The sequence below is a fragment of the Schizophyllum commune genome (assembly GCF_000143185.2).
Source record: "Schizophyllum commune H4-8 unplaced genomic scaffold SCHCOscaffold_3, whole genome shotgun sequence".
NCBI lineage: Eukaryota > Fungi > Basidiomycota > Agaricomycetes > Agaricales > Schizophyllaceae > Schizophyllum > Schizophyllum commune.
In genome coordinates, this window is record NW_026089540.1 from 500712 (window position 1) to 527907 (window position 27196).

At 58.2% G+C, this 27196-nt stretch overlaps 9 protein-coding genes and 2 non-coding genes across 11 annotated transcripts in view; 3 read left to right on the forward strand and 8 right to left on the reverse strand.

Annotated features, from left to right (window-relative positions):
* Window positions 1-445: 445 nt before the first annotated feature.
* Window positions 446-5203, reverse strand: SCHCODRAFT_02492911 (uncharacterized protein; the record flags this gene model as incomplete). The annotated part of the gene is made up of 11 exons (XM_003034155.2): window positions 446-818; window positions 867-1453; window positions 1500-1784; window positions 1831-2265; window positions 2317-2422; window positions 2476-2642; window positions 2692-2941; window positions 2988-3214; window positions 3265-4835; window positions 4887-5108; window positions 5158-5203. The coding sequence occupies 11 exons, from the start codon at window positions 5201-5203 to the stop codon at window positions 446-448; spliced, it is 4269 nt and encodes a 1422-aa protein (XP_003034201.1).
* A 769-nt stretch (window positions 5204-5972) lies between these two features.
* On the forward strand, window positions 5973-8410 carry SCHCODRAFT_01199648 (uncharacterized protein; the record flags this gene model as incomplete). Its single annotated transcript, XM_050341223.1, has 8 exons — window positions 5973-6211; window positions 6259-6396; window positions 6446-6584; window positions 6638-6885; window positions 6933-7065; window positions 7114-7239; window positions 7291-7532; window positions 7579-8410. The coding sequence occupies 8 exons, from the start codon at window positions 5973-5975 to the stop codon at window positions 8408-8410; spliced, it is 2097 nt and encodes a 698-aa protein (XP_050201493.1).
* A 1198-nt stretch (window positions 8411-9608) lies between these two features.
* On the reverse strand, window positions 9609-9695 carry SCHCODRAFT_t58. Its single transcript has one exon. It is a non-coding gene; the product is annotated as a tRNA-Lys (tRNA).
* A 184-nt stretch (window positions 9696-9879) lies between these two features.
* SCHCODRAFT_02613883 (kinase-like protein) lies at window positions 9880-11431 on the reverse strand. The gene has a single exon (XM_003034156.2). The coding sequence runs from the start codon at window positions 11002-11004 to the stop codon at window positions 9916-9918; it is 1089 nt and encodes a 362-aa protein (XP_003034202.2). The 5' UTR covers window positions 11005-11431; the 3' UTR covers window positions 9880-9915.
* A 273-nt stretch (window positions 11432-11704) lies between these two features.
* SCHCODRAFT_t57 lies at window positions 11705-11791 on the reverse strand. The gene has a single exon. It is a non-coding gene; the product is annotated as a tRNA-Lys (tRNA).
* Window positions 11792-12013: 222 nt separating this feature from the next.
* On the forward strand, window positions 12014-14035 carry SCHCODRAFT_02745165 (acid protease). The gene is made up of 3 exons (XM_050347187.1): window positions 12014-12261; window positions 12308-12553; window positions 12603-14035. Exons 2-3 carry the CDS (start codon window positions 12459-12461, stop codon window positions 14020-14022), a joined length of 1515 nt encoding a protein of 504 aa, XP_050201494.1. The 5' UTR covers window positions 12014-12261; window positions 12308-12458; the 3' UTR covers window positions 14023-14035.
* Window positions 14036-14511: 476 nt separating this feature from the next.
* SCHCODRAFT_02493114 (uncharacterized protein) lies at window positions 14512-16039 on the reverse strand (the record flags this gene model as incomplete). The annotated part of the gene is made up of 6 exons (XM_003034157.2): window positions 14512-15062; window positions 15298-15361; window positions 15426-15493; window positions 15565-15736; window positions 15799-15927; window positions 15983-16039. The coding sequence occupies 6 exons, from the start codon at window positions 16037-16039 to the stop codon at window positions 14512-14514; spliced, it is 1041 nt and encodes a 346-aa protein (XP_003034203.1).
* A 476-nt stretch (window positions 16040-16515) lies between these two features.
* SCHCODRAFT_02493326 (uncharacterized protein) lies at window positions 16516-18329 on the reverse strand (the record flags this gene model as incomplete). The annotated part of the gene is made up of 10 exons (XM_003034158.2): window positions 16516-16602; window positions 16668-16726; window positions 16780-16915; window positions 17150-17382; window positions 17433-17570; window positions 17666-17871; window positions 17928-17951; window positions 18153-18168; window positions 18226-18256; window positions 18306-18329. The coding sequence occupies 10 exons, from the start codon at window positions 18327-18329 to the stop codon at window positions 16516-16518; spliced, it is 954 nt and encodes a 317-aa protein (XP_003034204.1).
* Window positions 18330-18742: 413 nt separating this feature from the next.
* SCHCODRAFT_02181931 (uncharacterized protein) lies at window positions 18743-19572 on the reverse strand. Its single transcript, XM_050342004.1, has 3 exons — window positions 19524-19572; window positions 19237-19463; window positions 18743-19180 (listed from the first exon to the last, which is right to left on the reverse strand). Exons 2-3 carry the CDS (start codon window positions 19357-19359, stop codon window positions 18893-18895), a joined length of 411 nt encoding a protein of 136 aa, XP_050201495.1. The 5' UTR covers window positions 19360-19463; window positions 19524-19572; the 3' UTR covers window positions 18743-18892.
* A 3162-nt stretch (window positions 19573-22734) lies between these two features.
* SCHCODRAFT_02613915 (uncharacterized protein) lies at window positions 22735-23571 on the reverse strand. The gene is made up of 2 exons (XM_050344634.1): window positions 23422-23571; window positions 22735-23375 (listed from the first exon to the last, which is right to left on the reverse strand). Exon 2 carries the CDS (start codon window positions 23102-23104, stop codon window positions 22868-22870), a length of 237 nt encoding a protein of 78 aa, XP_050201496.1. The 5' UTR covers window positions 23105-23375; window positions 23422-23571; the 3' UTR covers window positions 22735-22867.
* The window catches only part of SCHCODRAFT_02613917 (acid protease), a 51113-nt gene continuing 47153 nt past the window's right edge, over window positions 23237-27196 (forward strand). Inside the window, exon 1 of the mRNA XM_050344635.1 lies at window positions 23237-23375. Within this exon, the coding sequence (XP_050201497.1) occupies window positions 23284-23375 (92 nt within the window). The 5' untranslated portion in view covers window positions 23237-23283. The remainder of the gene's footprint in view (window positions 23376-27196) is intronic.

Consider the following 27196-nt stretch of genomic DNA (forward strand, 5'->3'; position numbering starts at 1 on the left):
GGGTGCAAGGATTGGGGGTCGCTCGGAAGGGTGGTCCAAGATTGTGGGTCAACTCGAGAGGTACATACAGCTTTTTGACTACCTTTGGAAGATGAGAATCAGGCTTGCTCTCGGCTGAAAGATAGAGTACAGTCTTGCGACCAGCATGCGAGGTGAGCGGCAGCTTTGGCGTCAGCGGGCGGAGTTCGGGCCGGCACGGCTCCGAAAGTCGAACTGGTCATGTGATGCGTCAAAGACGTCGCTTTGCAGCAAATCCGCTAATTCCGTAAGGGAAGCGGGTAGTAAATACCAGTAGCTATACACCTCATCTACACTTATCCAGTCTCGGATAGCTTAGGGATCCCCAAATTATTCTGAAATGCGCAACACAAATCAGCCGCCGACTTTTGAGGACAAGTCCAAAAATGCTTACCGTATGCGCCGTCAGGCCCATTCGAAGCGCGTATTAGAGGGCACCGTACCCTTCCTCAAGATCCGAGTCTTCCTCTATACCATCTCCAAGGTCGAGTGCCTCTTCAGCGGCTGACTGGTGCCCAGTAGGCTGTCCATCTTCTTCGGCATCAGAGTCCCAAAATTCGTCATCAAACTCGTCCGACGGTGCTTCTGGAGCTGGCTGCTGCATATCCTCCGGCTGATAATCGTCCCGGACTTCTGTCGTTGGGACGTCAGTCATAACCTCGTCTTCAATAGTGCCTTCTTCATCTTCAGAGTCGGCATAGACTTCGCGGTCTTCAAGGAATATTCGGGTCGCTTCCGCGATACCTTTGTGTCCGATGCCGCCGCCACGATACCGCATGAACATGTCGCGATCGGAGAACCTGGAACAATGAATTAGCTCAGTGCAAATGGAGCGTAATCTCACCTACATGTTCACGTAGTAGCGTGCATAGTCTGCGTCCTCGGTATCATCACAGCCAGGGCGGGCGAGAGATGACGGCGGCAAGAGCTCTCTTGTAAGACCGAGTGCGAAGGCGGGGATCAGGTGGGAGGCGCGCACGATGTCCGCAGGATTAATAAAGTTGAAAGCGTCGGGTCCGTCTCCGGGCACAAAGCCAATGCGGTGAAGTCGCCTCTCTGCCCATCCGCTGCGGTAAGCCTTGTCGAAGTTGTACCATCGCACCCAAAGAATGGGGATAGCAACAGCCTCGCGCGAGGAGGAGAACCGGTCGATGATGTTGACGTGGAAGATCCCGAGAACACGGGCATACCAGAATGGGTGATCGTCGTCGTCGCGAGCAAGAACATGGATGTCGGAATGGAAAGACGGGTTGATCACGTCCTGGTCGCGTCGAATATCGTAAGTTGTGTAGTTAATTCGGAGGCACTTGTGAATGTAGAGGCGGTTCTTGATGATGTTGAGCATACCGTGCTCCTTGTCCGAGAATGAGTCGCCGGTTTCCGGCTGCTTGCCCAGACGGTGGAGGAGGTGCGTCCTCAATCGCTCAGAGAAATCCTGAGGAGGGTGAGCGATGAGGTGATGATTAAGATACGATCCTTACCTTGGCGGCAGGGTCTCCGCGCGCATCTTGGTATTCGAAGTCGTAGATATTCACCCAGTTCCTCTGAGATGTCGCCATATCGTGATGAACAGTTGGTGACGAGCGCGGGAGCGGATCACTGTCCAGTCGCTTTCCATCTCGCTGCCGCGTGAAGACGGATGTTAAAGACGAACGTAGCCGTTGTATCAGCCCCTCGCGCTGAACGTGCTTTGAGATACCGGAGGCGTAGTCCTTCTTGCTGGTGCGACTTGCAAATCTCTTCACGCGACGATGCTCCATCTCTCCCTGTATAGAAATGAGCAGATGATAGTCAACAGGTGTTGGTTCATACCGTCTGAGTGCTGTAATTATCAGTGGTACCGAGGCGACGTATGTCGGGGACGTAGTAAGGCATTGAGTGGTACTTGAATGTGTTCATGTTGAACTCCTTGTACTGTGGTCCCTTGTCGAGTGTCGCGCTATTGGGGACGTCGGTGGTCGCCTTCTGCTTGCCCTTGCTTTTCTTCGACGCTGCAGTAGCTCGTCGACCACGCGCAGCGGTCTCTCGAGGCAGCTCCTTCGTCCTGAACATACTACAGACCTGATCCTTGAAGCGGCGCATAAGCTTGCCCAAGAGGCTCGTGTTGGTTTCCATCTCGTCAAGCGTGACGTCTGTGTGCATCCGTAGCTTCGCCTGAGCGTGCCAGACCGCAAGGATAAACAGCAGATCGAGGACAATGCCGTTGGCGCCGCTAGGCAGGAGGCATTCAAAGACAGGGATAGCACACTGTCTCTTTTGTCAGTCGCTTGAACTCCATTAAATCAGCAAATGTCAGACCTGTAGATAATCCTCGTAGTCGCGAGCTGCAACCTGCTTCAGTTCCGACACATTCTTCTTGATTTTTCGTATTGTATCACGACCAAACGCAGGAACCTTACGATACCTATTGACTTGATCAGTCAAGTGAGCCAATGCAGAGGCACAATGAGAATCTACCGGCGATTGAGCTCCTCCACAGCACCATGCCCATGCGCTTGAAGCAGGCGAAGCAGGTGTATAAACGTGGCCTTCCATACACCAAGCTCAAATTCGTGCATGAGATCCACAACGAAGAGGGAGAAGTAGTTCATCCCCGTGCTCAGGAACTTCCATGAGAACGTATTCTGTTGAAAGTCAGATATCTCGGCAGGGTGTAAGCTCATGCAGACGTACACGTTGCGGCGTCTCGCATACATCACCCATAATCTTCTCAACAGCCTTACTATTGACGCTCGCACCGTCCTGAAATATGACCCCACGAGCTTCCTCTACCTGGTCCTGGCGCTCGGTGGTGTCCGTGCGCGCGCCCTCCTCTCGCCGCTTCTTGTCGCGGGATGTGCCCATCTCTTCAAACTTCGCCTTCGCCGTTTTGCACCGGTGACAGCCGCAGAGCGCGAGGGATTTGATAGATGCAAGGAGTACTCTATTAGAGCGTCAGAAGAGGAGGGTTCAGGGCGTAATGTACGCACTTTTCAGGATAATCCGCCGAGTATGCGAAGAATCGCGGAAATATACGACGAAATATGCCATCCAGACACTCGAGAATTATGCCGTGCTCGTACGCGTGCATAAACTCCTCGTCAAGAAGCAGGTCCCAGATGGCATGGATGAGCTCGCGCTTGAGAAAGGTGGCGGTCGCAGCTGATGGATTCCTGCCAAACGCTTCGTAGTATGTGTCCTGCCAGTCGTCGGGCAACTACAGAGGCATTCAGAGCGAGAAACAGCAGTCGGTAGGAAGGGACACACCGTGGGCATATACGCGAGATGGTGCGCTGCGAATGAGGATAGTTTCGCGCGGGCGTACTTCGATTGGTTGCCGAACCAGAGATATATAGGCCACAGTGATGCGCTCCCGAATTGCGCGAGAGCAGTGGCGTCAGAGTAGAGAAAGATAGCGGCAATGATGGACTCTATCGAGCGCAAATTCGGTGGTGTGCTCTCCTCGAAAGGGATAGACTGAACCTTCTCATGTTCGTCGAGCATCGCCTTAGAGGTATAGCATTCGCCGTGAAGTCGAGTAGATGTGCCGTCGGAGCCAGACTCATGAACAGAGCGGAAGGGAAAGAAGTGGAATGATTTGGCGGAAGGGAGCGTGAAGGCGTTCCGTATGACGCTGAGGAGTGGTCGGTAGAGGATGCCCGGGACTTCAAGCGTTGGGGCGTCGTCCTCGCTCTCATGTCTCGTCTTCTCGCATGACATCTTGAGCTTAACGGCCTCGCGCTGCCAGCCGTCCTTGATCTGCGGGTTGATTTCGTGCTTGTCCATGCGTTCAAGCTCCTTCTCTGCGCTGAATTGAGCGAGATCGCTTACGCAAAAGTCAGGCTGTAGAATGACATCGTGAATGAGGTTGTTGAGGAGCTGGATCGAGAGACCGCCTCGAGCGCTGTAGAACCACTTCATGAGGCGGAAGATCGTCGCGTTTTGGAAAGGTGCAAAAGTGCCGCCGGCGGAGTGATCGTTGAGGAAGGCAGAGGACTTATCCACGGTGGGTTTCGGAAGTCCAGCGCCATCGCATGCGTCCTCGGAGCCAATCTCTTCGTCTGGAATATAGCTCGGAATCTGTGGATAGTCGCGGCGAACACCGAATGTGTCGGCATCGCAGCTGAACCATCCGGTTCTCTTGTACTCGGCGTACTTGGCGATATGCTCGCTTGGTGGTGTCCCGCTGGCTAGGTGCCCCTGATATTCCCTCTCCAGTTCCTCTTCGTAAGCGTTACGAGGTACAGACTGTCGCGTAGGATGTACAGACAATGGCGGTGGCGACGAAGGGGAAGGGGTGGGTGGTGCTGTTGCCCGAGGCGTTAGAGCAGGCGAAGGAGAAGCGGGTTGTGCGAGGTGGGCAGGGAAGACGGTGTCGATGCGCTCTGTTGGTAGAAAATCGTTGTATTTCGCAGGGAATTTGCGTTGTCGGCCGGATCGCGTGGGCTCGAGTATACGTTCAGGCTCGGGAGCGGGCGGTCTGTGTGGAGGGGGTGAAGGAGGCGGTGGTGGAGGTGGAGGTGGCGGCATCTCGCGAGTAGAAGCAGTAGCGTTGTCAGCAGATGTCGGAACTCTGCGACGACGAGATTCTTCGTCAGCATCGCGCGAAGATCCTTCTTGCATGCCCCTCTCATCTACAACATCTCCATCGCCTGTGCGGCGCAGTTTCCCTGCAGCAGTCTTCGCCTTGGTGTGCGGGGTTCCCTTGCGCCTGGGTATGCCGGTGCATTTCTTCAGATGGCGCCCTAGTGCCTGCGGAGTTTCGTGTGCTTCGCCGCAGCGTGGACAGCGATGCTTGTACACAGAAGAGGCGGACACGGTGGGCTGCTTATCGAGCACTTAATGGCCACGTAAGCCCCAAGAGATGCTCGAATAACCGAGGTACTCACAACTGCTGCTTTTACCCCTTGCACCGCCTCGAAGGACGGACCGTATGTGCAGAACAGCACCATCACCAACCCCCGCATCACAAAGCTTTTGACGTGAGGCGAGCGGCAGCCATCCGAAGCTAGGGTAGAGGACTTCGAAGCCAACAGCATGGGAGCTTGGCAGACGCCGCTCGCGGCGTAGTTGATTCAGTATATCATCCTTGTCTCCTTTGAGCCAGATCTCTGGCCTTCATGTCAGATGTGTCATGCAACGCAGATAGCATGGACGTACTCATAGGGTGGAGGTGCATTGAAGGACCCATGAGATAGATCGTCATTGTGTGAGCGAGTCGATGGTGAGGGGCGAGCGGAAATGCATTGCGGAGGCGCTCATCAATTGCATGGGAGCGTAGAAGATTCCGCAAAGCTGAAGATCTGTGAGCAGCCAGTACAATCTCTTGATCAAGGCGTACCATATACTGAGGCAAGCACAATTCCGAAATAGCAAGGCGGCAGGCTTGCCGAGAAGGCAGGAAGTAAGCCCATACAGATTGAGGCAGCGGCCAGAAAGAGAAAAACAGCAATTTGAGCGCCGAGAACGGTCACAATTCTGCGGGTGCCATTATCGTAGTCTCGCGCTTTAGTGCCATTGAAGGCAAGTCCAGTGAATCGAGATGCTTGACTAGCAACCCACTCATGTCGAAAGACACGGCGGTAGTGGAGAGCCATGGGAGCAGTACGAGAGGTGAGATATAGCAGGATACAGTACTCGAACGAGACTTCGCGATATAAAACGGCTGCCGAAAGTATGAAGAGGAAGACGAGAAGGCATATGATATGCGAAAGGATGTTATATCGGCGAAGGCAGGCCCTGTGCTTGCGAGTCGCCCATTCTCGGTGTCGTGGAACGCCCCGCCGTAGTGGACTTGGGGACGGCGGCATGGTGTAGGGTATGGCAGATGGACAATGACAAGTCGCGTCGCGCGACCGCGAAGTCCGGGCCGATGTGACGCGATCACATGATTCCCCGAGATCAAACAAGCACATACTCCCTGGCCTTGATAATGACCTCCACGACGTCAGTTTCGCATCTTCTCTCCCCCCACCATGCCCGACCGGTCTCGCTCGCAAAACCGCGCATGTCGGTCTCCTACTGCCTCGCGCCGGACGCATCACTCCCGCGGGCATTCTCGGACTCGCAGCCCTGCTCGCGGTCGCCGCTCTCCATCCAAGTCTCCCGAGCGTAGATCGCGCAGCGCCGATCTGCGTCGCTCTGTCAAACTCGCAAAATCCCCTAGAATTGCCAAGGTGCTCGGCATAGTCAACGAGACCTCTGCGGAACGCGCGTGAGTGCCTACATGCAAACGTGCCGACAGGATCTCACGATTTGCAGAGCCCACTTCAAGGACCTCGGACAGCAGCTCGACGATGCTGGGCGCTGGATTACCCGTAGCAACTGGGGATATCCGAGCTTCTCGTTGATATTTGAGCATCACTTCGAACTGGTCGACATCGAGAGCTCATACGATCGGTGTGTGATTCCCAGCATTACCTTCGTCTCATTTGCTAATGCATGTCAGATTCATCCTCGAGAAGGCTCTCACGACTATGCTCAAGCTACTTCCATGGCTCGATCTGGACGAAATCGCCCCCGACGAGGACGACACCGACGAGCAAGCGGCTGATAAGATGTGGTACCGCGCTGTGTTATGCAACAGGGTGCGTAGGGTGGTTATATGCGCATATATGCGCTCGTTCTGACAATCTTATAGCTAGACAAGGTTGCATCGATGGCGCGTTCTAACGATGTCAGCAACTTCAGGTCACCTATCGCCACCTACGTCAAGAAGAGTCTTCCGCCCATCGAGACATGCCCTGCCGAACTGGCGGCCGCCATCGCTGATCTGAGGGTGACCATCGACTCGCAGGACAAGAGCGTCCGGGGCTTCTACTGTCGCGCAACAGGTCGCGCACTCATTCCGCCGCAGGACCTACCACGATGGCTCGAAGATCCGGATGAGTATGTCCTGCCGTGTGATGTCACGTACACTCGCTGACCTCGCGCAGATTGATGGACCGTATCCGCACGCGCAAGCACCTCCTAAGTCCCAAGCACATGCCCTCGTTCATCTACAAGAACTATACTCTCGACACGACCGACCCCTACATGGGTGCCTTCGAGGGGGACCTGATCGTCCTTGTGAGTACAGTCGTGCTCGTTTCTCATGATGAAATTGACGTCTTTTAGGCGCTCAAGCATCTGTATCTCGGGCCCGAGGCGGCGAAAAGCGACAAGAAGACGAACCAGGGGCAGTCGGTGGTCCACAAGGACATGGTGGTGACCCGCGAGAAGCTTGCGTACGCGGTACTCATGGTATTTGTGTGATTTCGTCCTTGTTGCCTATCTGCTCACCGGATTGAATAGATTAAGCACGCCCTGTCGTCCGATGCTGACTGGCGGAGCGACATTGACGGCGTCAAGAAGGCCGTTCTTTGGCGCCACACGCTGCAGGTTCTCAGCCCCGGGCTCACGATGGACCTTGGTGTGGATGACTACACGCTATCGAACGACGACGAGGACAACCTGGACCTGGAGGACGACCTTCGACAAGCCGTCATCGAGGACAAGTTGACCTGGGTTGAGGGTCTTATGGATCGGCTTACCGAGTGCGTATCAGATCTAGCTTAAGCACGTTGCTGATCATACATATAGGCGCGTATTCGGCCGCCAGCGCATCACTGAAGAAGAGCGCCAGGCAGCGGAACAGTCGGATGTGCTGTCGACCGCGGCGCAGATGACACGCAACATCGCCGAGAGGATCCTTGCCAAACAAAAGGCCGACGCCGATCGCCAACGGCAGCAGGAGCAACAAGACGAGGTCGAGGTCGAGTCCCGCGCTGCATCTCCGCCGAGTGTTAGTCGGCCACCACGGCGCCAGGACGACTCGTCCTTCAGCACTCCCCGGTCCAACCAGGGGAATGGCTCGGCTCGCCGCGCTTCGGGCCGTGACACGCACCTGTCCCGCCCAAGATCTCGCGGCATTCTGCAGCCACAGCAGTCAAGCCCGACACGGTCGCGCGCTGGGGGTGACACATCGCCCCCCGCACCCTCATTTAGTCCCCTCATGACCACACCTTCTCGCCGCCGCCGTCGGCTCATGCGTATCAGGTCCCCTCGCCCCTCTCCACCTCGCTCGCCTGACAAGACCCAGTCTCCCGAGCGCACACCGCAGACTCCCTCTACTCAGCATCCCCAGCAGCAACCCCCTGGGGAGCGCACGCCGCAGGACGCTCCGCGCGATGGTGAGGTGCAATCTCGCTCCGACAAGAACTACGCTGGTCCATCGGGCAGCAAGCGGAAGGAGCGCGCTACAAGCCCCCTCTCCGACAATGATCTTTACACGCCGCAGCCACCGCCAAAGAAGAAGTCGCGGGTCAAGACCGCCACGCATGCGTCCGGCCAGCGCAGGTCGACGCGTACAAAACATTGGTCAGTGTTCATCGGGGCATCGCGTATCCTGCTGATTATTCGCAGACCACAGTAATGCTTCCTGCACATCGCGCGTCGCCAGCGACGCGATGACTTATTCTTGTTCTCGTGCTAATGATTCCCGTTCTTGTTGCTGCTTTGTAGTTTCTGCTGTACATCTTGCGCTCGTCCGTCACTGTTGCTCGTTGTCCTACCCGTCGCTGTCGTCACCGTATGTAATCTGTTTGTTGTGTGTAATGAGAGAATTCCTGCCATCCCGATTAAGCCCCTCTGAACATATTCATCAAGATCAAATGCAAGGGCATTCCGGATGAACCACCGAGGACGTGGTCAGTTTGTCTCGTCTCGCGAAGGCGTCGAAAATATGTACTGAGCTCAGAAGGCCGAATAGTCCTTCTGCGCACCTCTTGGGTGCTCATTGGCTGCTCGAGCCTCCGACGGCCATGCAAACCTTTGCTCGCCTTCGAACTCGCCCACGACCTTTCGAACCTGCGACGGCTGCTCAACCTGTGACCACCTTCCAAGCTTCCGACTTTAAGGTTATTCTCTCTGACTGGTAAAGGTGCCATATATTTGCAGTCACTTCGAGTACATTTAGGTGCATACGCGGGCGCTTAGATCTCTTGGTAGAAAGTACGATGTGCAGGAGTGGTCACAACTAGGTCGATACGGACTGACCTCTTATATACGGCTGCAGTGGGAAATTACATTCAACAGTAAGCGTCGGATACTCACCGATGGCTCCAATCTTTGCTACTATGAGTGATCCATGAATCAGTAGAGCAGCACCTCTGCCACCGCTGTGGGACTATCAGAGCTCAACAGTCAGATAGCTGTAGCCATATAGCCCAACGTCTACAACAGAGTCGGTCACCTCCGCGTCATGACTGTGGGGATGTTTCAACTCATAAGGATACCCCAGACACTTTAGCGGCGGCCAGCACACTCTTGCAAAGTTTAGGCGTCCCTGTCAATCGACAGAGATGAGAAAGCAGACATGTAGTATAGGCCATCTGTCCGGGGACCGAAATACAGTACTTCTTCGTGACCGCTGTGAGGCAGGGCAAGAGGGCAGACCACGGCGGAGCAGACGAAGAAGAGATTTTCGTAATTGATATGACCGAACCGAAATTCCACGTGGATGTCGAAAGTGACTTTTCACATGAACTGCCCTCCTCCTCGGCCTCGAAACAAACTAGGTGCGATTCGCATAGGGCGAGCGCGTTTCGAATTGTCAGAAAGACGAAGGAAAAAGCCCAACGCGGGGGTCGAACCCGCAGCCTTCAGATTAAACTAAGGTCGTAAAAGTCTGACGCTCTAGCCGATTGAGCTAGCCGGGCTTGAGTTGTAACGATTACACCTCCCTATCTATCCTAGTTGCTCAGAAGATCAGATGAGGTAGTAATGAGACAACTGCGCTCAGTCATTTTCCCTGCTCCATCGTCGTTACATGCAGGCTTCTAGATTTCTAGCTACAGTGATACTGCTCCCAGTGGTATACAAAGTCCCATGATACATGATGAGTCCGTTTCGTTTCCATGCGAAAGAGAAGGAAGATGACTATGCCACCAGGATGCCGTCTGCAAGGTGCAGAGCGTCCAGCTCCTGGGTGAGAATACGCTTGGAGGGTATTGGCCGGCGCGAGTGAGGCGAAGGCGTGTCGAACGACATGCTGGATTGCGAGCTGGTAGATGAGATGGCGAGAGACGGTGTTTGCTGTGCCGGCGGATCGAACGTCGCCGGAAGGCGGAATTGCAGGTAACTGTCGAGATCGACGGCCTCCTCCATCGTAAAGGCGTTCAGCGATCGCAAGGCGACCTCCGCTTCGGGCAGCGAGATTCGCCGCTCGGGATCCACTTCGAAAAAGCGTTGGATGAGGCGGTAAAATTCGGGCGTCAGGTTGGCGGCGCGCAACAGGTACTTCGGTCCGTCCTTGAGGAAGGCGCGGTAGCACGGGTCCTCGGGCTTCGCCTCGCCCCATGGCGCGCACTTCGTCACCGCGACGAAGAGCGTGACGCCGAGCGCCCACACGTCCGCGGGCTCGTTCCTGTACTCCCCGGACGGGCACTCGGGCGCGCGGTACCCGTCCGTGCCCCACCCCGACCAGCGCGACGTCTCGTTCGCGCTCGCGAGGCCAAAATCGCAGAGGCGCCACGATCGCCCGTCCGCGGACACGAGAATATTCTCCGGCTTGATGTCGCGGTGGTAGAAGCCCTTGTCGTGCATCGCGCGCAGCGCGGCGATCATCTGGAGGAAGCCCTCGCGGAGGAGCTCGGTCTGGCCGGTGAGGATGCCACCGGCGGCGGCGTCGTAGAGGTCGGTGCCCTCGACGAGCTCCATGGCGTGGTAGAGGTTCTCGTCGTCGGCGTAAGCGCCGTGGAGAGTGACGATATACGGGTGATCGCTAATGGAGGCGTGGATGAAGGCCTCCTGGCGCTGCATCGCGCGGAGCATGGAGTCGGGGCGGCCTAGCTTTTGCGCCTTGATGGCGACGATCTTGTCGTTTTGTCGATAGTCCAGTGCACGGTAGATCGTCCCGTAGGTGCCCTGCCCGACGTAGTCGCTGTCTGTGTCGAGGGCGAAGCGGTGGGGCTCTAGCGGGTCATACTGATGGTCAAGTCCGATGACTGGCTCGTTGTTTGGGCGCATGCTGGGCGGTTTTATCGAGGGTTATTGGCGAAGAGTGAACAGGGTGAAGAGGTCGGGGGTTGATGAGTGCGCGCGTCGCGAGAAAATGCGGTGAATGAGAGAACGGATAAAGCAGGTCGAGGTTATAAGGGTAGTGAGGCCGTAAAGGGGCGAGAGAGACCGTCTCGATTCATTGCTAAGGGCGTGAGCGGAACATGAGCAGGCCGTGTTCACCTCTCATGACGCATGTCTCGGACCACTTGCTCACATTCCGCAAGTCTACGCGTCAGGTATCTTCCATGAGGCTACCTCTCAGCCCAGCAAACGCTGTCATACGACGGTGTCGATGGCGGTACGAAGATCGAGGACCGGCCCTCCCGGTGTTGACATGATGGCGGAACGAGGGCCTCGGAGTAAGCGCGAAGGAAAGAAGGTGCTCGGCCATTGCCGAATTCGATCAGGTTGTGCTCAACATCGAGTCGGCCTTTTCTAAGACAGCGGAGGTCTCAGTCAAAGGGTTTTCATCGGGCGGAGCAGCGGCCATCCTCGACTCAGTACGCAAGACGACCACTGCAGATTGATGACAGCCAGCAGGAAAAGTATCGACTTGTACACCGAATTCTTAGCGGCGTCGTAAAGGATGAGGTATGGTGATGCCGCGCCAGAGTCAGAACGCAAAAAGTATGGCCAGGGACTCAAAAATGCGCGGTCAACCATGCGAAGCCCACCGCGGGGGTCGAACCCGCAGCCTTCAGATTCTACGCAAGCCGTAAAAGTCTGACGCTCTAGCCGATTGAGCTAGGCGGGCTCACACAACGTGTACCAATGTGTGTCCCTGTTGCGGCTGAATGATGGCGGAGAAGGACGCCTGCTTCACGATGCATGCATCCTCACATTTGTTTGAGCCTGAGCAGGTCGATGGTGATGAGAATGCAGCTATCACAGAGTGAGTCCCGAGAGGGAGTTGGCCAGCTCCGGCTTCAAAGGGTCCAGGTTCAAGTCACGGCGGCCGCCTATTCAACGTCTTGCCGTCTCCCTCCACGATGCTGAACTTGCCCGTTGTTGGACTTGGTACAACGGATAGCTCCAACGATGAGCGACCTTCCAGAGGTGAAGGAGAGAAGCAAGATGCGTTGCACATGAAATCAGAACAGTGGTGATTGAATGGAGTGGGAGAATGATCAAGGGTCGCGCGCGACGCGCTAGATCACTCCTTCCTCACGACGGGCGTGTATCTGCTCGCTCTTTCCCTCTCACAGCCGCTGGACCGTCTACCCCGTAAGTGCTTCACGCAGAATACCTCGCACATACTGATCTCTCTTAGGGAGGTCCCCTTGAAGGTCGCAGCCGCCATCCATCTTTGAACCATCGCTGTTCTCCACCTTCACTCGTTACTTTGTATGCAGCATTGACCTGCGCTCTCTCCTTTGCATATCCCCCTCCCTTGTCCTGCACGGCCCAGGACTATTGTGATAATGGCAAACATGCGCATGGACGCAATGAGCATACGCGACAGCGGTAACGAATATCTCGTCGAGATGTCCACCCTGCAGAATGGCAATTACGACGTGTGCGTACTCATTGCTTCATGATACTCCCTCTAAACTTACACTGCGTAGCTCGTACATGGTCCCCCTCAAGGTCGGCACGCCTCCTCAGACGGTCTACGTCCAGGTCGACACCGGTTCCTCTGATCTGTGGCTCGCCTCCCCTTCCTGCCAGACCTCCGCTTGCAAGTCCTCAGGGCACACCTACGACCCCTCATCATCATCCTCCGCCCAGACAACTTCCGCGGACTTCTCCATCTCCTACCTGCAGGGCCAAGTCTCCGGCGATGTCGTCAAAGACACGGTTCGCATCGGCCCCGCGTCGATCAACGCCCAGGCGCTCGCTGCGGCGTCAAACGTCACGAACGAGCCTCTTGGGGACGAGTTCAACGGCGTGCTGGGTCTCGCGCTGCCGGACAACTCGCTGATCGCGTCCAAGGACGGCGGGGATGCGGTCACGAAGGGGCTCTTCGGCGCGGATGGTGCTCCGGGAAACAAGTTCATCGGGATGCTGCTGGGGCGCCCGGGGAGCGATCGCTACCCCTCCCTCCTCGGCCTCGGTACGCATCCTTCGTCCGAGCAACTGCGTCTGCCAGACGGCAAGGACGTCGAGTCCTCGCTCTCCTACCTCGGCTTGTCCTCAGACGAGTCTGGGGAGCTCCTCTTCAAGGTGCAGCTCGCGGGCATCGACGCGCACCCATCTACCGTCCAAGGTCCCGATGCGGGGACAAACCAGAACAACCTGACAGCGGACACCGCGCTCCTCGGCGCGCCCCTCCGCGCCGTCTTCGACTCCGGCGTCCCGCTCATCCTCACCACCTCCACCATCGCAAACGCCGTGTATGGCGCCGTCGGCGTCGGCCCCGGCAGCGACGGCGTGTACTACCTCCCCTGCGCGACGCCGCTCAACCTCACCTTCACGCTCGCGGAGTCGGGCAGCAACGACTCGCCGCGGATCGCCGTGCCCCTGCACCCGAGCGATATGGTGATCGACGGAGGTGGTGGCGGGCGGGGCGCGGGTACGGGGTCGTGCATGGGCGCGATCCAGGCGGTTGCGGACCTGGATAGCTCGTCGAGTAATGGCGCGGGCGTCGATATTGTGCTCGGCACGCCGTTCATGCGCAACGTTTACAGCGTGCTCGCGTACGAGAACCCGGATGCGTGGCATGGCCAGCGCAAGCGCGCAGGTCCGTCTGACTGGCGCCGCGATGTGCCGATGTCCGACTGGCGTCGCGACGTACCGACTTCAGACTGGCGCCGCGATGTACCGACGTCGGATTGGCGGCGCGGTGGTCCCTCGGCGAAGGAAGGGCGACAACATGAGCACTCGACATTTGTCGAGCGTGAACTTCGTCGCGAGGATGAGCGCGAGAAACTCGTCGCAAGACACGCAAGACACAACTCAACGCGGTGTTTCTCGAGGGAACACGACTTTGAGGAGGGCAGAAGCGGAGGGGTGGGGCTTAGAATTAGCCGTCTAGCACGTAGGTAGTGTACATGTCGTATATATCGAATGCAAGCGTTTTTTGTGACAAAAAACGAAGCGGGAGCGCGTGAGGAAGTTGAGCAATGCCACGAACTCGGCAGGAAAACGGCTGCAAAGCGCCGGTCTCGAAGAGAACCCGAACTGCTCCCCCTCCCTCCTCTGACCATCCTCCATCTCGACGGGACCGGATACGCCGCCACAACCACATCCTTACGCCTGGATCCCACGCGAAAACAATGCCAAAACTGAGCCGTTCACGTGCGCTCGCCATCGAGTTCCCCTTCGCATGGTCGGACGAGGGGAGGAGGGATAACCTAGAGGAGCGTCAGCGTCGCGCGCAGATCCAGTGGACACTCGATTCACTCACCTCCAACTTCGGGGACATCCTCGAAAGCCACGCGCTCACGCCGAGGCCGCCACGATTGGCGGCGCACTCGAGCGAGAACGCGCACCTCTTCCTCCTCCTCCTCCCTCCTCCCCCGCGCCGCCCTCCTCCTACCCCTGCTTCTCCACCACGCCGAGCACCTGCGCTTCGTCCTCGGTCTTCTTGAGCAGCGCTGCTGCCGTCTCAAGTCCGCCCCGGCCCCCTTTTCCTTCCCGCTCAGCCTCCCCACCCCCACCTACATCCCTCTTCCCTCCTCCACGCGCAAGCGCACCACCGACGAGGACAAAGGTCCGCTGACAAGGACATTGCCTCAGCGCACGGCTGAGGCGTACGGCTTCGCGTTCAGAGTCGACCTGCAAAATCGTCAGCACCGAAAAGCAGGCAGATCGAGAAGGGGAATGCGTTCCCTCCCCCCACATCCCTATCCCAGCCCACATCGCGCACGCCTCCTCGGTTTCCCAGGCTTGAGAATCGCGTGTAGAGGGTGCGCGTCGTGAGATCAGGGTAGAAGACCCCGAAGGAAGGGGGAGAGGGGCAGGGAGAGGAGGTAGATGGGGGGGGGAGGTGCGAGAGGAGAAGGGGGAGGGGGAGGAGGAGGGTAGCTCACCCTCTTCGCGCTCCCCATCGAGGGAGCACGCGCGTGCCTCCGGCGGCTCGGGATCTACCAAGAATCACCCTCGAGGGGTCAGGGAATCATCTCCCCGGAAGGGAGAGGGTGGGGAGGGGAGGGAGGCGAGGGAGGGTACCCACCCTTCGCCGCACTTTCTCCTGTAGGGAGCACGCGCGCGCCTCCGACGTCTCAAAATCGCGAGAAGGACGTCTGTTGAGTGATCAGCATGCGCTCGTTGGCGAGAGGAATCCCGATATAAGAGGATGACAGGGGGAGGACAGCGCACCGTCGTCGTATTCTTTATGAAATACATCCTCGCGTGCCTTCGGCGGGTCTGGCTCGACCAAAACCTGGCCTTTGAGGAGTCATGGAGCCCTCTAATACAAAGGGGAAGAGGAGGGTAGGGCCCCCTACCCCGGCCGCATATCTCGCCCAGCGTGTCGGTGTGCGCCTCCGGCGGTTTGCTCTCTTCGAGAAGTCATCTGATCAAAGGTTAGCGTTCGATTATAGACGAGAGGCGGGATCTCACAGCTTGTCCCTCACGCAAGCTCACCCGCTACGCTCGAGACGCCGTCACCCTCCTTCTCGCACTCGACGTCGTCACCCTCCTTCTCGCATTCGACGCCGTCAGCGAGGGTGCCCCACCCTCTTCGCATTTGTCGCCTAGTAGGTGCTGACGTGCCTCCAGCGGCCTGGCGGCGGCCGAGACGGTGTTCAAAAGCATTCTATGTTCATATCCACAGCATTGTCAGCGACGGTCAAACACAAAAGATCAGCGGCGACGTACCACCACATTCGAAATCGTCCCGCCTGCGACAAAGTCGGAGTGAGAAGAGGGAGGGAAACCTAACCTCGACAAATTCTCACCCGGGAAACCCGCGTGCGGCTCCGGCGGTTCGAGGTCAGCAATTTCTTCCTTGAAAAAGTGTTAGCCATCGAGCAAGAGCAAAGGGGACGGGAGGGTACCACACCCTCGTCGCAAAGCTCGCCGTAGGACCCCCGGCGTGCTTCCAGCTGCTTGGGAGCATTTGCAATGACAGTCGAGACGGTCTTATGTACATCGTCAAGAGATTAACGGCGACGTTGTGGCGAAAAAGATAGCGGAGACGTACCAATGCAATTGAAAATCGTCTCTTGGGCGCTTAAAGGGCCCTCGGGAGGGAGGATCTTCCTCCCTTGACGCATTCCTCATCTAGGAAAAACGAGCGCGCCTCCGGCGGCTCGCCGTCGGCATAAAGTACCTTGAACAAGAGGTCAAGGGGTCCTCTCGGCGTCTAACGGGAGGGTGCTCCACCCTCGTCGCAACCTTCACCGAGGGACCCCGCGCGAGCCTCCGGCTGCTCGGGTCAGCGGAAATTCGCCTGAAAACTCGTCAGTGTGTCTTCATGGGATCTCCATCAGAATTGGGCTACGTACGAAGGTCAAACCGTCGATATCTCGCCAGTGTACGAGGAACGCAGTGCCGAAGGGGTCCGGGTTGGTTATGAGCTGGCTTGCTGAACGTTCAGATTGCGGTGACGGGGGTACAGCACGCCTCTTCCGTCGCGTTGATCGCCTCGATATGCGTCGTGTTGGGGCCGAGACTTGGCAGCTGCCAAAGGGGTCAGCATTGGAGAAAATGGGACGGTGGTACCCCACCCTCGTCGCGTTGCTCACCGAGTCAGCCCGAGCGTGCCTCCGGCGGTTCGGGGTCCACGCAAATACTCGAGTAGCACCTGACAAAGGGTCAGCCGCACGCGTCTGCACAGAGGTTTACGAGAAAGCGTACCGCGTGAGCTCTCAAACCGCATTTCCGACGAGTTCCGAGTAAACTTGAGAGGGGTGTACTCACCCTCAACGCGTCCTTCGACGTGTAAGCGGACGCACGCGCGCGTCCGGCGATCGCGATTGCACGAAGAAATCACCTATCAAGCGGTCAGTCAGCATGTGTCCGTTACAACGGTAACTGTGGGGGTCCAGCACAAATTCGCGGACTTACTGACTGGGGTGCTCGCCCGCGAGGAGTAAACCCCTCTAGTTGCGCTGGTCAACCGCGGCGCGTGCGTGCCACGCCTTCAGTTTTCGCAGAGTGCGGCGAAGGCCCCTCCAAACCGACGCAGCGTTAGTAAGCTCAATAGCGGGGGAGTCGGACAAGTCACCACGGAATAGGACAGGCCGCTCGCGTCTGCGCTGCGGCGGAAAAAGGGCCATGAACGGCGTTGTGTCGGCACGCCGGCAAGGTGATTGGTGGAGTCTGGAGCGGGGTCAGAGGCGGGAGTCGACAGCGACGGTAATGACTCGCCGAGAAGAATGGCGAGTGTCCGTCGTCGTGCGTTGTGAGTCGAGGGGAGGTAGCGTGGGGCACGGGTACGAGTTGGCTCCCTGCGACCGTCTGTGAAAGTCAAATCAGCACGATGCACAACGACGAGGGCGCGAGCTCACCGGGCAGTACGGCTACACGGGCTTCTGCGTTGTTGATAGTTCCGGTTAGTTGAGGGAATCGGATGTTCGTTCGTGGTGAGGGCGACACACGAGACGCGGCGGCGCGTGTTCTCGGCCGCAGTGCAGCGACGCCGCGAGCTACGACGCCGGGAGATAGCAGAATGGAGGGATGGGATGGGATTCGAGAGGGCGTCGTGGATAGCAGACAAGAACGCGCCGAGTACGTACCTCACGAGCGCGACAGCCAGGGGTCGAGTGCGATCGATGTCGAGGCTGTCCCAGACAGCTTTTAGCCGCCAGCGCTGACTGTTGCGGAAGGTCGAGGTCGCTGAGTCCATCGCCCTCGCGCTCTCCTCCGGCCTGTATGACTACACCTCCTGCAATAGCGAGGTCAGCATTGATGTTGCGGGCACCGACGAGCAGCGCACCATGGACGCAGCTTCACCGCCGCGGTCTGGAAGAGAGTCTATCCCTTAGCGTCGATGCCGAAGGCACCCGAGAGAATGAGCAAACTCGCTACTGCACACGCGTCAGGCTCAGTCGAGTGGAGAGCAAGTGAGAACGTACCATTATGAGGGTGATAACGAAAACCCAAGGTGCGTTTGGTGTCGATTGATGGTGCGCGGTCTGGAATTAAGAGTCGAGGCGTGGCGTGATGGCAATGGGACTGGAAGCGCACGATTAGTAGTCAAACAGAAGGGTAGATTAGAGAGGACTTACTCGTACATGTAGTAGACTGAGTAGAAAGGATAATTAGCGCTGATCTGAACAACGAACGAAAGGAAAGACTCACCAGTCGAGACGGAGCAAAGGAAATGGGTAGGCTGTAGAGGTATAGTCAGTAAAGCGAGCACTGTGAAGTGAGCGACTGACGCTAGCCGTCGAGAAAGTAGACATGAGAGAGCGAAAGTGAGAAGGGTCAGAAGAGGAGGGAGGAAAAGAAGGGAGGTGCTGAATGGTGACTGAGACAGCCAGACGCGCCGCGTCTTATACCCTGCACAACGGCAGTATGCCGTGCCCCTTGTTCCGCAAAACTTACAGACCGGAGCCTGCCATCACCGATAGAAGACCTCGGCGGTCCGCGATCGAGACCTGCCCAGCAAAAGTCGGATGATTGGGGGAACGAGCGCGCCCGGCGCGCACACAATCTTCCGTCTATCCCTGCGCGAATGTCAGCGAGATCTCGGCGGGAAATATTCCAGACGTACCTCTGCGGCGAGGGAAGGCCGGGCCCGGACCGCCGGAAGGCGGGGCTCGGGTGTGGCAAACCCGTTCTTGCGCGGGGAGCCGTTGCGCGTTCAAGGCGTTCTGCATCGTCGACAACGCGTCCGGTGTTCAGCAGAGCTCGCCAGAGCATGCGCAGAGGGTACACGAGGATGGGCGTGACGCGTCACAGGGCCGAGACCGCGCGAGGAGGAAGGGGGCAGGGAGGAAAAGTCGACCTCTGCGAGATCATTGCTCTATCTCCATTCGGCAGGCTTTGAGCCGCTCCCAAAGTAGCGCGCCTTGTCCGCGCGTGGGCTACTCACTCGGTCCCGCCAAAATCCCGCGGCGAACGTAGTGACACGTGTTCGAGTCACTGTCGACATGTCGTGCCGTTGGGTGGGGTAGGCCCGCGCTATGTATGTATGCGGCTCAACTCGCCAAGGCAAGTTGACGAGGCGGCCTCGAGCGTGGCGCGGCCTCCGTCGTCGCGCATCAGACTTCCGTCGCGTTGATTGCGTAAGTGTGCGCCGAGATCGTCGCGCCTGGATGTGTGATTGAGCCGGAAATCGGAAGTAGACGAGCGGGGAGGGGAACTAACGGGTGAAGTATCCGTAGAGTTTGCAGGTCGGACGACGTTTCTCGTGCCGGATATCAATGTCGATATGCTGGGAAAAGTACTCGAGAAGCCCGCGGGTGATGCAGAAGCCGGTGACGTGGACATTCTGCACGGGGGATCTTGAGGCAGCGAGGAAAGGCGTTATGCACAGAAAGCGGGGCCGATTCAGGCGTATTCCAAGCGTCATAATCAGGTTTATAGTACTAACTCTACACAGGGGTATAATTATCTGGTCAGTAGAGGTGTCGGACATTGTACTTTTCACTCACGAGATACGACGCCACATGCTGGGTTCACCCATGCGACCGGCGTGTAGTTCAGTCTCAGGGTAAAAGCGCGTTCTAAAGATCTGGGGTGTAGTATTAGCACGTTCCCTCACCGATCTTCGTCAATGGGGCTTTGCGAAGCACGCGCCACCTCATCGAGGCGAATGCTCCATCTATCTGTATGTCCTCTCCTTCAAGTTCAGGCTCAAGATCTTGAGCTTTTCAAGGCCTCGGTCTCGCCCTCAACTTCTCATAGTACGCCTTTCACCTCTTCTCACTGGCAAAAGTGCTTACATCCCATGAACTCGTCCCTATAATGGGGGGTAGGTGCCGTGGGCTCCACCGTGCGTCGTCATAGGCACTGTTTGTGTTTTCGAGAGATCTCAAGGTGGGCGAAACATCGTACTCGACGGATGAGAGGTCCCACATGCGACGAATTGCGCGCCGTGAACGAACTCGCGGGGGACGTGGTGGATGTATGGGAAACGAAAAGCTCCCGCGGGTGAGGCGCGGTCGGCAGTTGCCGAGGACCGGGTTGGCGGGGCGGGCGCCGGGCGCCTATCTGGGCGCTTGTTGTCTCCGACCGCCATCTCCGTCCCGCGAGCGCCCTGGCTATTGTTCTCGGGAGGCGCGTCAGAGGGTGAGGTGGGGATCCGGAATATGACTGTCTGCGCGCGCTTCGGATGAAATGGAATCGTGTCTTCACCTCCCGACTGCCGGAAGAAACCCACGCACGAGTCAAGGATTGAGCACAAGCGGGCGATATCGACGACGAAGGTAGGTGCTGGGGAGACTATTGTTCTCGATCTGGTAGGTGCTCAGGGTCTGCGGGCGGTCTCGGCCCACGTTCTCCGCGCCGCGGCCCGCATCGAATTGACGACTTGTTGCTCTCCGCCCGCCCTCATCTCCCGTATTCCGCCATTTTCCGCCGCCGCCCCCAGACGCCGCAAGCCACGTTCTCGGACCGCGGAGAACATTGTGCCCTTGCTTCTGACCTTTTGCCGGTCATTTTTCTGCCGCGGCGCGTGAAACTCTGGACCTGCGCGGGGCCGCCGCGCCGATTCGCTCATGGTGCGTTCTCTCTCGTGCGACGATTGCGGCTCTGCTGACTCTTCCACAAGCTTCCTCTCCCACGTCGACGCCCCTCTCAATAGAAAATGCCGCACTTGAACATCTCCAGCGCTCTCAACTCGCGCTAGTGCCCTAGGCGATGAGTACACAAAAATCCGTCCGCCGAGCGGGCTAATCCGGTATGTGTTCGCATTCTGAATGCGTTCCTAGTGATGCTAACAGCAATTCAGGCCTTTCTTCGTCTACTCACGCCACGTACGATGCGAACGCTGACGACGCGCTCAAAGCGCCGAAGCAACAGGATTTCGTCCGGCGAGCGGGTAAATAAGGTGCGTGCTCATTTTCCAGCTGCTTTTCCGGCGCTCACATCCATTAGCAGACATCGCTGCTGCGTGCCTAGCCTCTGCGTCGCTGTCTCGTGGCTCTGAAGGCCTTCTTGCTGCTCACTGGACCCCTCCCGCGACTCGCCGTATTTCCAGAACACTTCCAAGCCTGATTTACTCACGAAGCTCTCGAAGCGCTGAAGCAATGAATCTTCGTCCGCGGAGCGGGTAGATACGGTGCGTGAGCTACTTCTCGAATGTTACGAAGATGCTTATGATGCTCCAGCGTGTTTTGTAAGTCCCAGAGCACCCCGCCAAGCGCTGAAGCAATGTATCGCCGTCCGGCGAGCGGCGCTTCAAGCCTTTCCTTCGCTGTCCTTCCCGCTGCCTTCTTATGGGCTTCCCGACGCCTTTGACAAATCTTCTCGTCACCTTCGGCACCGCTTTATGCTGCCTTCTCCCATCCTTCCCTGTGCGCTCGACACCGACACCTTGAACCATACTTCCCAGCGATTTCTCCCTTTCATCTCGTCCCCTTCCACAACGCTTTTGTCTCCGCCTTACCCTCCCAAGTTGAGCGCGACGGCTCCAAGTGTGGAGTCGACGTATTTCCGGCTGCCGAGCGGCTTAATACCATCCCCTTGTTAACTGTCGTCAGTTCTCCGCAAGTCCACAAGGCCCCCAAGCGTCTTCAAGTCCCCAGAGCGTCTCCAAAACCCTCCGAGGGTCCCTGAGTCCCTCGAGCGCCGCCCAAGCCCTGGAGCAATGTATCGACCCTCAGCAAGCGAGGCTATTGTTTCTGTACTTCTCATCCTCGCTTCTACTCACTTTGCTCATCCTGTGCTCCTGCGCTCTCTTGCTCTCTTTACATGAGCTCGTAGCTTGCATCTTGTATGTAACTTCTCGCTCTCACTGTCTACCTCGACTCCTCTATACCTTGTTATAGTTTTTGCCTTCTTGTTGTATCCATTGCTGTCTTGCTCATCTCGTCGAGCTCGTCTCATCCACTCGAAAGCTGTCTGGTCAAGCTCATCCCATCTCGCCAGCCCCTCAATTCGAGTCTCGCCACTTTCTTCCCCATCAACGTGTCAGCATTTCCGAGTCTCGACTTATCCTCCACATCTCGCCACTCCGAGTCTCGCCAGGTCCTTTGACGGCCTATGCTCACCAACTCGTCTTCTTGACAGTGTCTGCTCGACAGTCTACTCGCCTTCTTAACAGCGTCCTCATCTTCTCATCACCATCCAGCTCACCATCCAACCTTGCTCATTGTGCTCGCCATGCTCATCTCATACTCGTCTTGCTTGCAACCTCAAGCTCGTCTTGCTCACCATCCTTACTCCCTGCGCTCTCGCTCGACTCACTGCTTGCGCTCAAGATTTGCATGCTCACGAGTGAGGTAGCGTAGCTTGTAGCTAGTGTCAGTGCAAAGCACCCTCATATATATATCCCGACGGCTCGTACGAGACTGGAGAATGAGATCACGGCGAGACGGCAAGCCACGGTGAGGCGGGACTGGCCCTTGACTGGACCGTGCCTCGGGCGGGTGTTCCGGTGTGATGTACGTATACGGATGGGATCCGTTGGCCTCGACGGGTCGCGAGATCACTAACGTAGCCAATGGTTAGTAGGGAATTAGCTTGGCAGGTGGGAGTGACAGGGAGTGTAAAATCGGTAGGAGGGGAGTGAGGGCAGGGAGCCACTCGAGCACTTGTAGAACACTAGTACCAGCCACACCCTACCACCTCCAGCTTACCCGACGTCGAACGAGGCACGGCGACGACCAGCACAATTTATACAAGCCGGATGTCACGCTTTCGAGAGTTGCTGAGGGCACCTAAAATCGGGGAGTGCAGGAATCGGTCAGTCAAGCTACAAATCATCTTGCATTCACGGGTAGTACACATCCCGGGCAGTCCGAGGACCCAAATCGAAAGGAGTCAAAAATCGCGTTCAACAGCGATGGCACACGTCGTTTCTCGAATTCTCGCTCGAAAAGGAAACGTCGCGGTTCAAGTCCGCGTGTGACGTGACGGCCGCCAAGGGAGGGGTGCGAGAGGGGCGAAGAGGGGCGCCGGCGGTCGACGGACGGACAACACCGCGCCACCGTCCAGCCCGCGCCAGCGACGCACATAAGAGCAGGAGCAGAGGCAGGCGGAAAGCGCACAGCCACCCGCCCGCGGATCCCATGACGCGCGCCGCGCGCCCCCGTCAAGCGCACACCCTCGGTCCCGACTCCCGACACGTCAAGCGACAGGCGAGGGCATCGGAGAGGAGCAGCCTGCTGACCAGCCAAAGCGAGGTAAGAGGGACCGTGCTACCGGTCCAGGAGAGGAGCAAGACGCGTGGTGATTGAATGGAGTGGGAGAATGATCAAGGGTCGCGCTAGATCACTCCTTCCTCACGACGGGCGTGCATCTGCTCGCTCCTTCCCTCTCACAGCCGCTGGACCGTCTACCCCGTAAGTGCTTCACGCAGGGTACCTCGCACGTACTGATCGCTCTCAGGGAGGTCCCCTTGAAGGTCGCGGCCGCCATCGCTGTTCTCCCCCCTCACTCGTTACTTGTATGCAGCATTGACCTGCGCTCTCTCCTTTGCATATCCCCCTCCCTTGTCCTGCACGGCCCAGGACTATTGTGATAATGGCAAACATGCGCATGGACGCAATGAGCATACGCGACAGCGGTAACGAATATCTCGTCGAGATGTCCACCCTGCAGAATGGCAATTACGACGTGTGCGTACTCATTGCTTCATGATACTCCCTCTAAACTTACACTGCGTAGCTCGTACATGGTCCCCCTCAAGGTCGGCACGCCTCCTCAGACGGTCTACGTCCAGGTCGACACCGGTTCCTCTGATCTGTGGCTCGCCTCCCCTTCCTGCCAGACCTCCGCTTGCAAGTCCTCAGGGCACACCTACGACCCCTCATCATCATCCTCCGCCCAGACAACTTCCGCGGACTTCTCCATCTCCTACCTGCAGGGCCAAGTCTCCGGCGATGTCGTCAAAGACACGGTTCGCATCGGCCCCGCGTCGATCAACGCCCAGGCGCTCGCTGCGGCGTCAAACGTCACGAACGAGCCTCTTGGGGACGAGTTCAACGGCGTGCTGGGTCTCGCGCTGCCGGACAACTCGCTGATCGCGTCCAAGGACGGCGGGGATGCGGTCACGAAGGGGCTCTTCGGCGCGGATGGTGCTCCGGGAAACAAGTTCATCGGGATGCTGCTGGGGCGCCCGGGGAGCGATCGCTACCCCTCCCTCCTCGGCCTCGGTACGCATCCTTCGTCCGAGCAACTGCGTCTGCCAGACGGCAAGGACGTCGAGTCCTCGCTCTCCTACCTCGGCTTGTCCTCAGACGAGTCTGGGGAGCTCCTCTTCAAGGTGCAGCTCGCGGGCATCGACGCGCACCCATCTACCGTCCAAGGCCCCGATGCGGGGACAAACCAGAACAACCTGACAGCGGACACCGCGCTCCTCGGCGCGCCCCTCCGCGCCGTCTTCGACTCCGGCGTCCCGCTCATCCTCACCACCTCCACCATCGCAAACGCCGTGTACGGCGCCGTCGGCGTCGGCCCCGGCAGCGACGGCGTGTACTACCTTCCCTGCGCGACGCCGCTCAACCTCACCTTCACGCTCGCGGAGTCGGGCAGCAACGACTCGCCGCGGATCGCCGTGCCCCTGCACCCGAGCGATATGGTGATCGACGGCGGCGGCGGCGGGCGGGGCGCGGGTACGGGGTCGTGCATGGGCGCGATCCAAGGCGGTCGCGGGCGTCGATATTGTGCTCGGCACGCCGTTCATGCGCAATGTCTACAGCGTGCTCGCGTACGAGAACCTGGACGCGTGGCGTAGCGAGCGTGGGCGAGCAGGCCCGTCCGATTAGCGACGCGATGTGCCGACATCCAACTAGCGTCGCGACGTACCGACCTCAGACTGGCGTCGCGACGTACCGACGTCGGATTGGCGGCGTGGTGGTCCCTCGGACTGGCGGCGACGAAGGGCGACAACATGAGCACTCGACATCTGTCGGGCGTGAACTTCGTCGCGAGGATGAGCGCGAGAGACCCGTCGCAAGACACAACTCCACGCGGCGTTTCTCGAGGGAACACGACTTTGAGGAGGGCAGAAGCGGAGGGGTGGGGCTTAGAATTAGCCGTCTAGCACGTAGGTAGTGTACATGTCGTATATATCGAATACAAGCGTTTTTTTGTGACGAAAAACGATGCGGGAGCGCGTGAGGAGGTCGAGCGATGCCACGAACTCGGCAAGAAAACGCCTGTAAAGCGCCGGTCTCCCGGACTCACCACGTCGCACATCCCCCCTCCCCCTCCTCCTCTGACCATCCTCCATCTCGACGGGACCGGATCCGCCGCCACAACCACATCACTATGGCTGGATTTCACGCGAAAACAATGCCAAAACTAAGCCGTTCGCGTGCGCACGCCATCGAGTTCCCCTTCGCATGGTCTGACGAGGGGAGGAGGGATGATCTAGAGGAGCGTCAGCGTCGCGCGCAGATCCAGTGGACACTCAAATCACTCACCTCCAACTTCGGGGACATCCTCGAAAGCCACGCGCTCACGCCGAGACCGCCACGGCTGGCGGCGCACTCGAGCGAGAACGCGCACCTCTTCCCTCTCCTCCTCCTCCCCCGCGCCGCCCTCCTCCTACCCCTGCTTCTCCACCACGACGAGCACCTGCGCTTCGTCTTCTTGCTTTTTGAGCAGCGCTCCTGCCGTCTTCTCAAGTCCGCCCCGCCCCCCTTTTCCTTCGTGCCCAGCCTCCCCACCCCCACCTACATCCCTCCTCCCTCCTCCCTCCTCCACGCGCGAGCGCGACACCGACGGGGACAGAGATCGGATGACAAGGTCATCGCCTAGGCGAGCGGCTGTGTCGTACAGCTTCGCGTTCAGAGGCGACCTGCAAAATCGTCAGCACCAAAAAGCAGGCACTTCGAGAAGGGGAATGCGCTCCCTCCCCCCACATCCCTACCCCACCCCACGTCGCGCACGCCTCCCCGGTCTCCCAGGCTTGAGAGTCGCGTGTAGAGGGTGCGCGTCGTGATAGCAGGGTAGAGGGTGATGAAGGAAGGGGGGGAAAGGGACGGGGAGAGGGGGTAGATGCGGGGGAGGTGCGAGAGGAGAAGGGGGGGGGGAGGAGGAGGGTAGCTCACCCTCTTCGCGCTCCTCATCGAGGGATCCGGCGGCTCGGGACTACCAAAAATCACCCTCGAGGGGTCAGGGAATCTCCCCCCTCGAAGGGAGAGGGAGGGGAGGGAGGAGAGGGGAGGGAGGGTCCCACCTTCGCCGCACTTTCTATTTAAGGAGCACGCGGGCGCCTCCAACGTCTCAAAATCGCGAGAAGGACGTCTGTTGAGTGATCAGCATGCGCTCGTTGGCGAGAGGAATCGCGATATCAGAGGGTGACAGGGGTGTGGAAGGAAGGGTAGCTCACCTTCGTCGTATTCTTTATGAAATGCACCTACGCGTGCCTCCGGCGGGTCTGGCTCGACCAGAACTCGGCCTTTGAGGAGTCATGGAGCCCTCTCATTCGAAGGGGAAGAGGAGGGTAGGGCCCCCTAATCCGGCCGCATATCTCGCCCAGCGTGTCCGTGTGCGCCTCCGGCGGTTTGCACTCGTCGAGAAGTCATCTGATCAAAGTTTAGCGTTCGATTATAGACGAGAGGCGGGATCTCACAGCTTGTCCCTCACGCAAGCTCACCCGCTACGCTCGAGACGCCGTCACCCTCCTTCTCGCACTCGACGTCGCCAGCGAGGCTGCCCTACCCTCTTCCCATTCGTCGCCTAGTGAGTGCAGCCGTGCCTCCAGCGGCCTGGCGGCGGCCCAGGCGGCGTTCGAAAACGTCCTATAGTCATATCTACTACATTGTCAGCGACGGTCAAACAAAAAAGAACAGCGGGGCGTACCACGGCATTCGAGATTCGCCACGCCTGCGTTCTGGACAACGTCGGAGTGAGAAGAGGGAGGGTAACTCACCCTCTACGCATTTCTCACCCGGGGAGCCCACGCGCGCCTCCGGCGGTTCGATTCAGAGGTTAGCGAGTTTTTCCCTGATAAGGCGTCAGCCGTCAAATAAGAGCAAGGGGAGGGGAAGGTACCCGCCCTCGTCGCAAAACTCGCCGTGCTACCCCTCGCATGCCTCCGACGGCTTGGCACCGCTGCAACGACGGTCACAGAGGTCTTATGTACATCGTTAAGGCATTATCAGCGATGCTGCGGCGAAAAGATAGCGGAGACGTACCAATGCAATCGAAATCG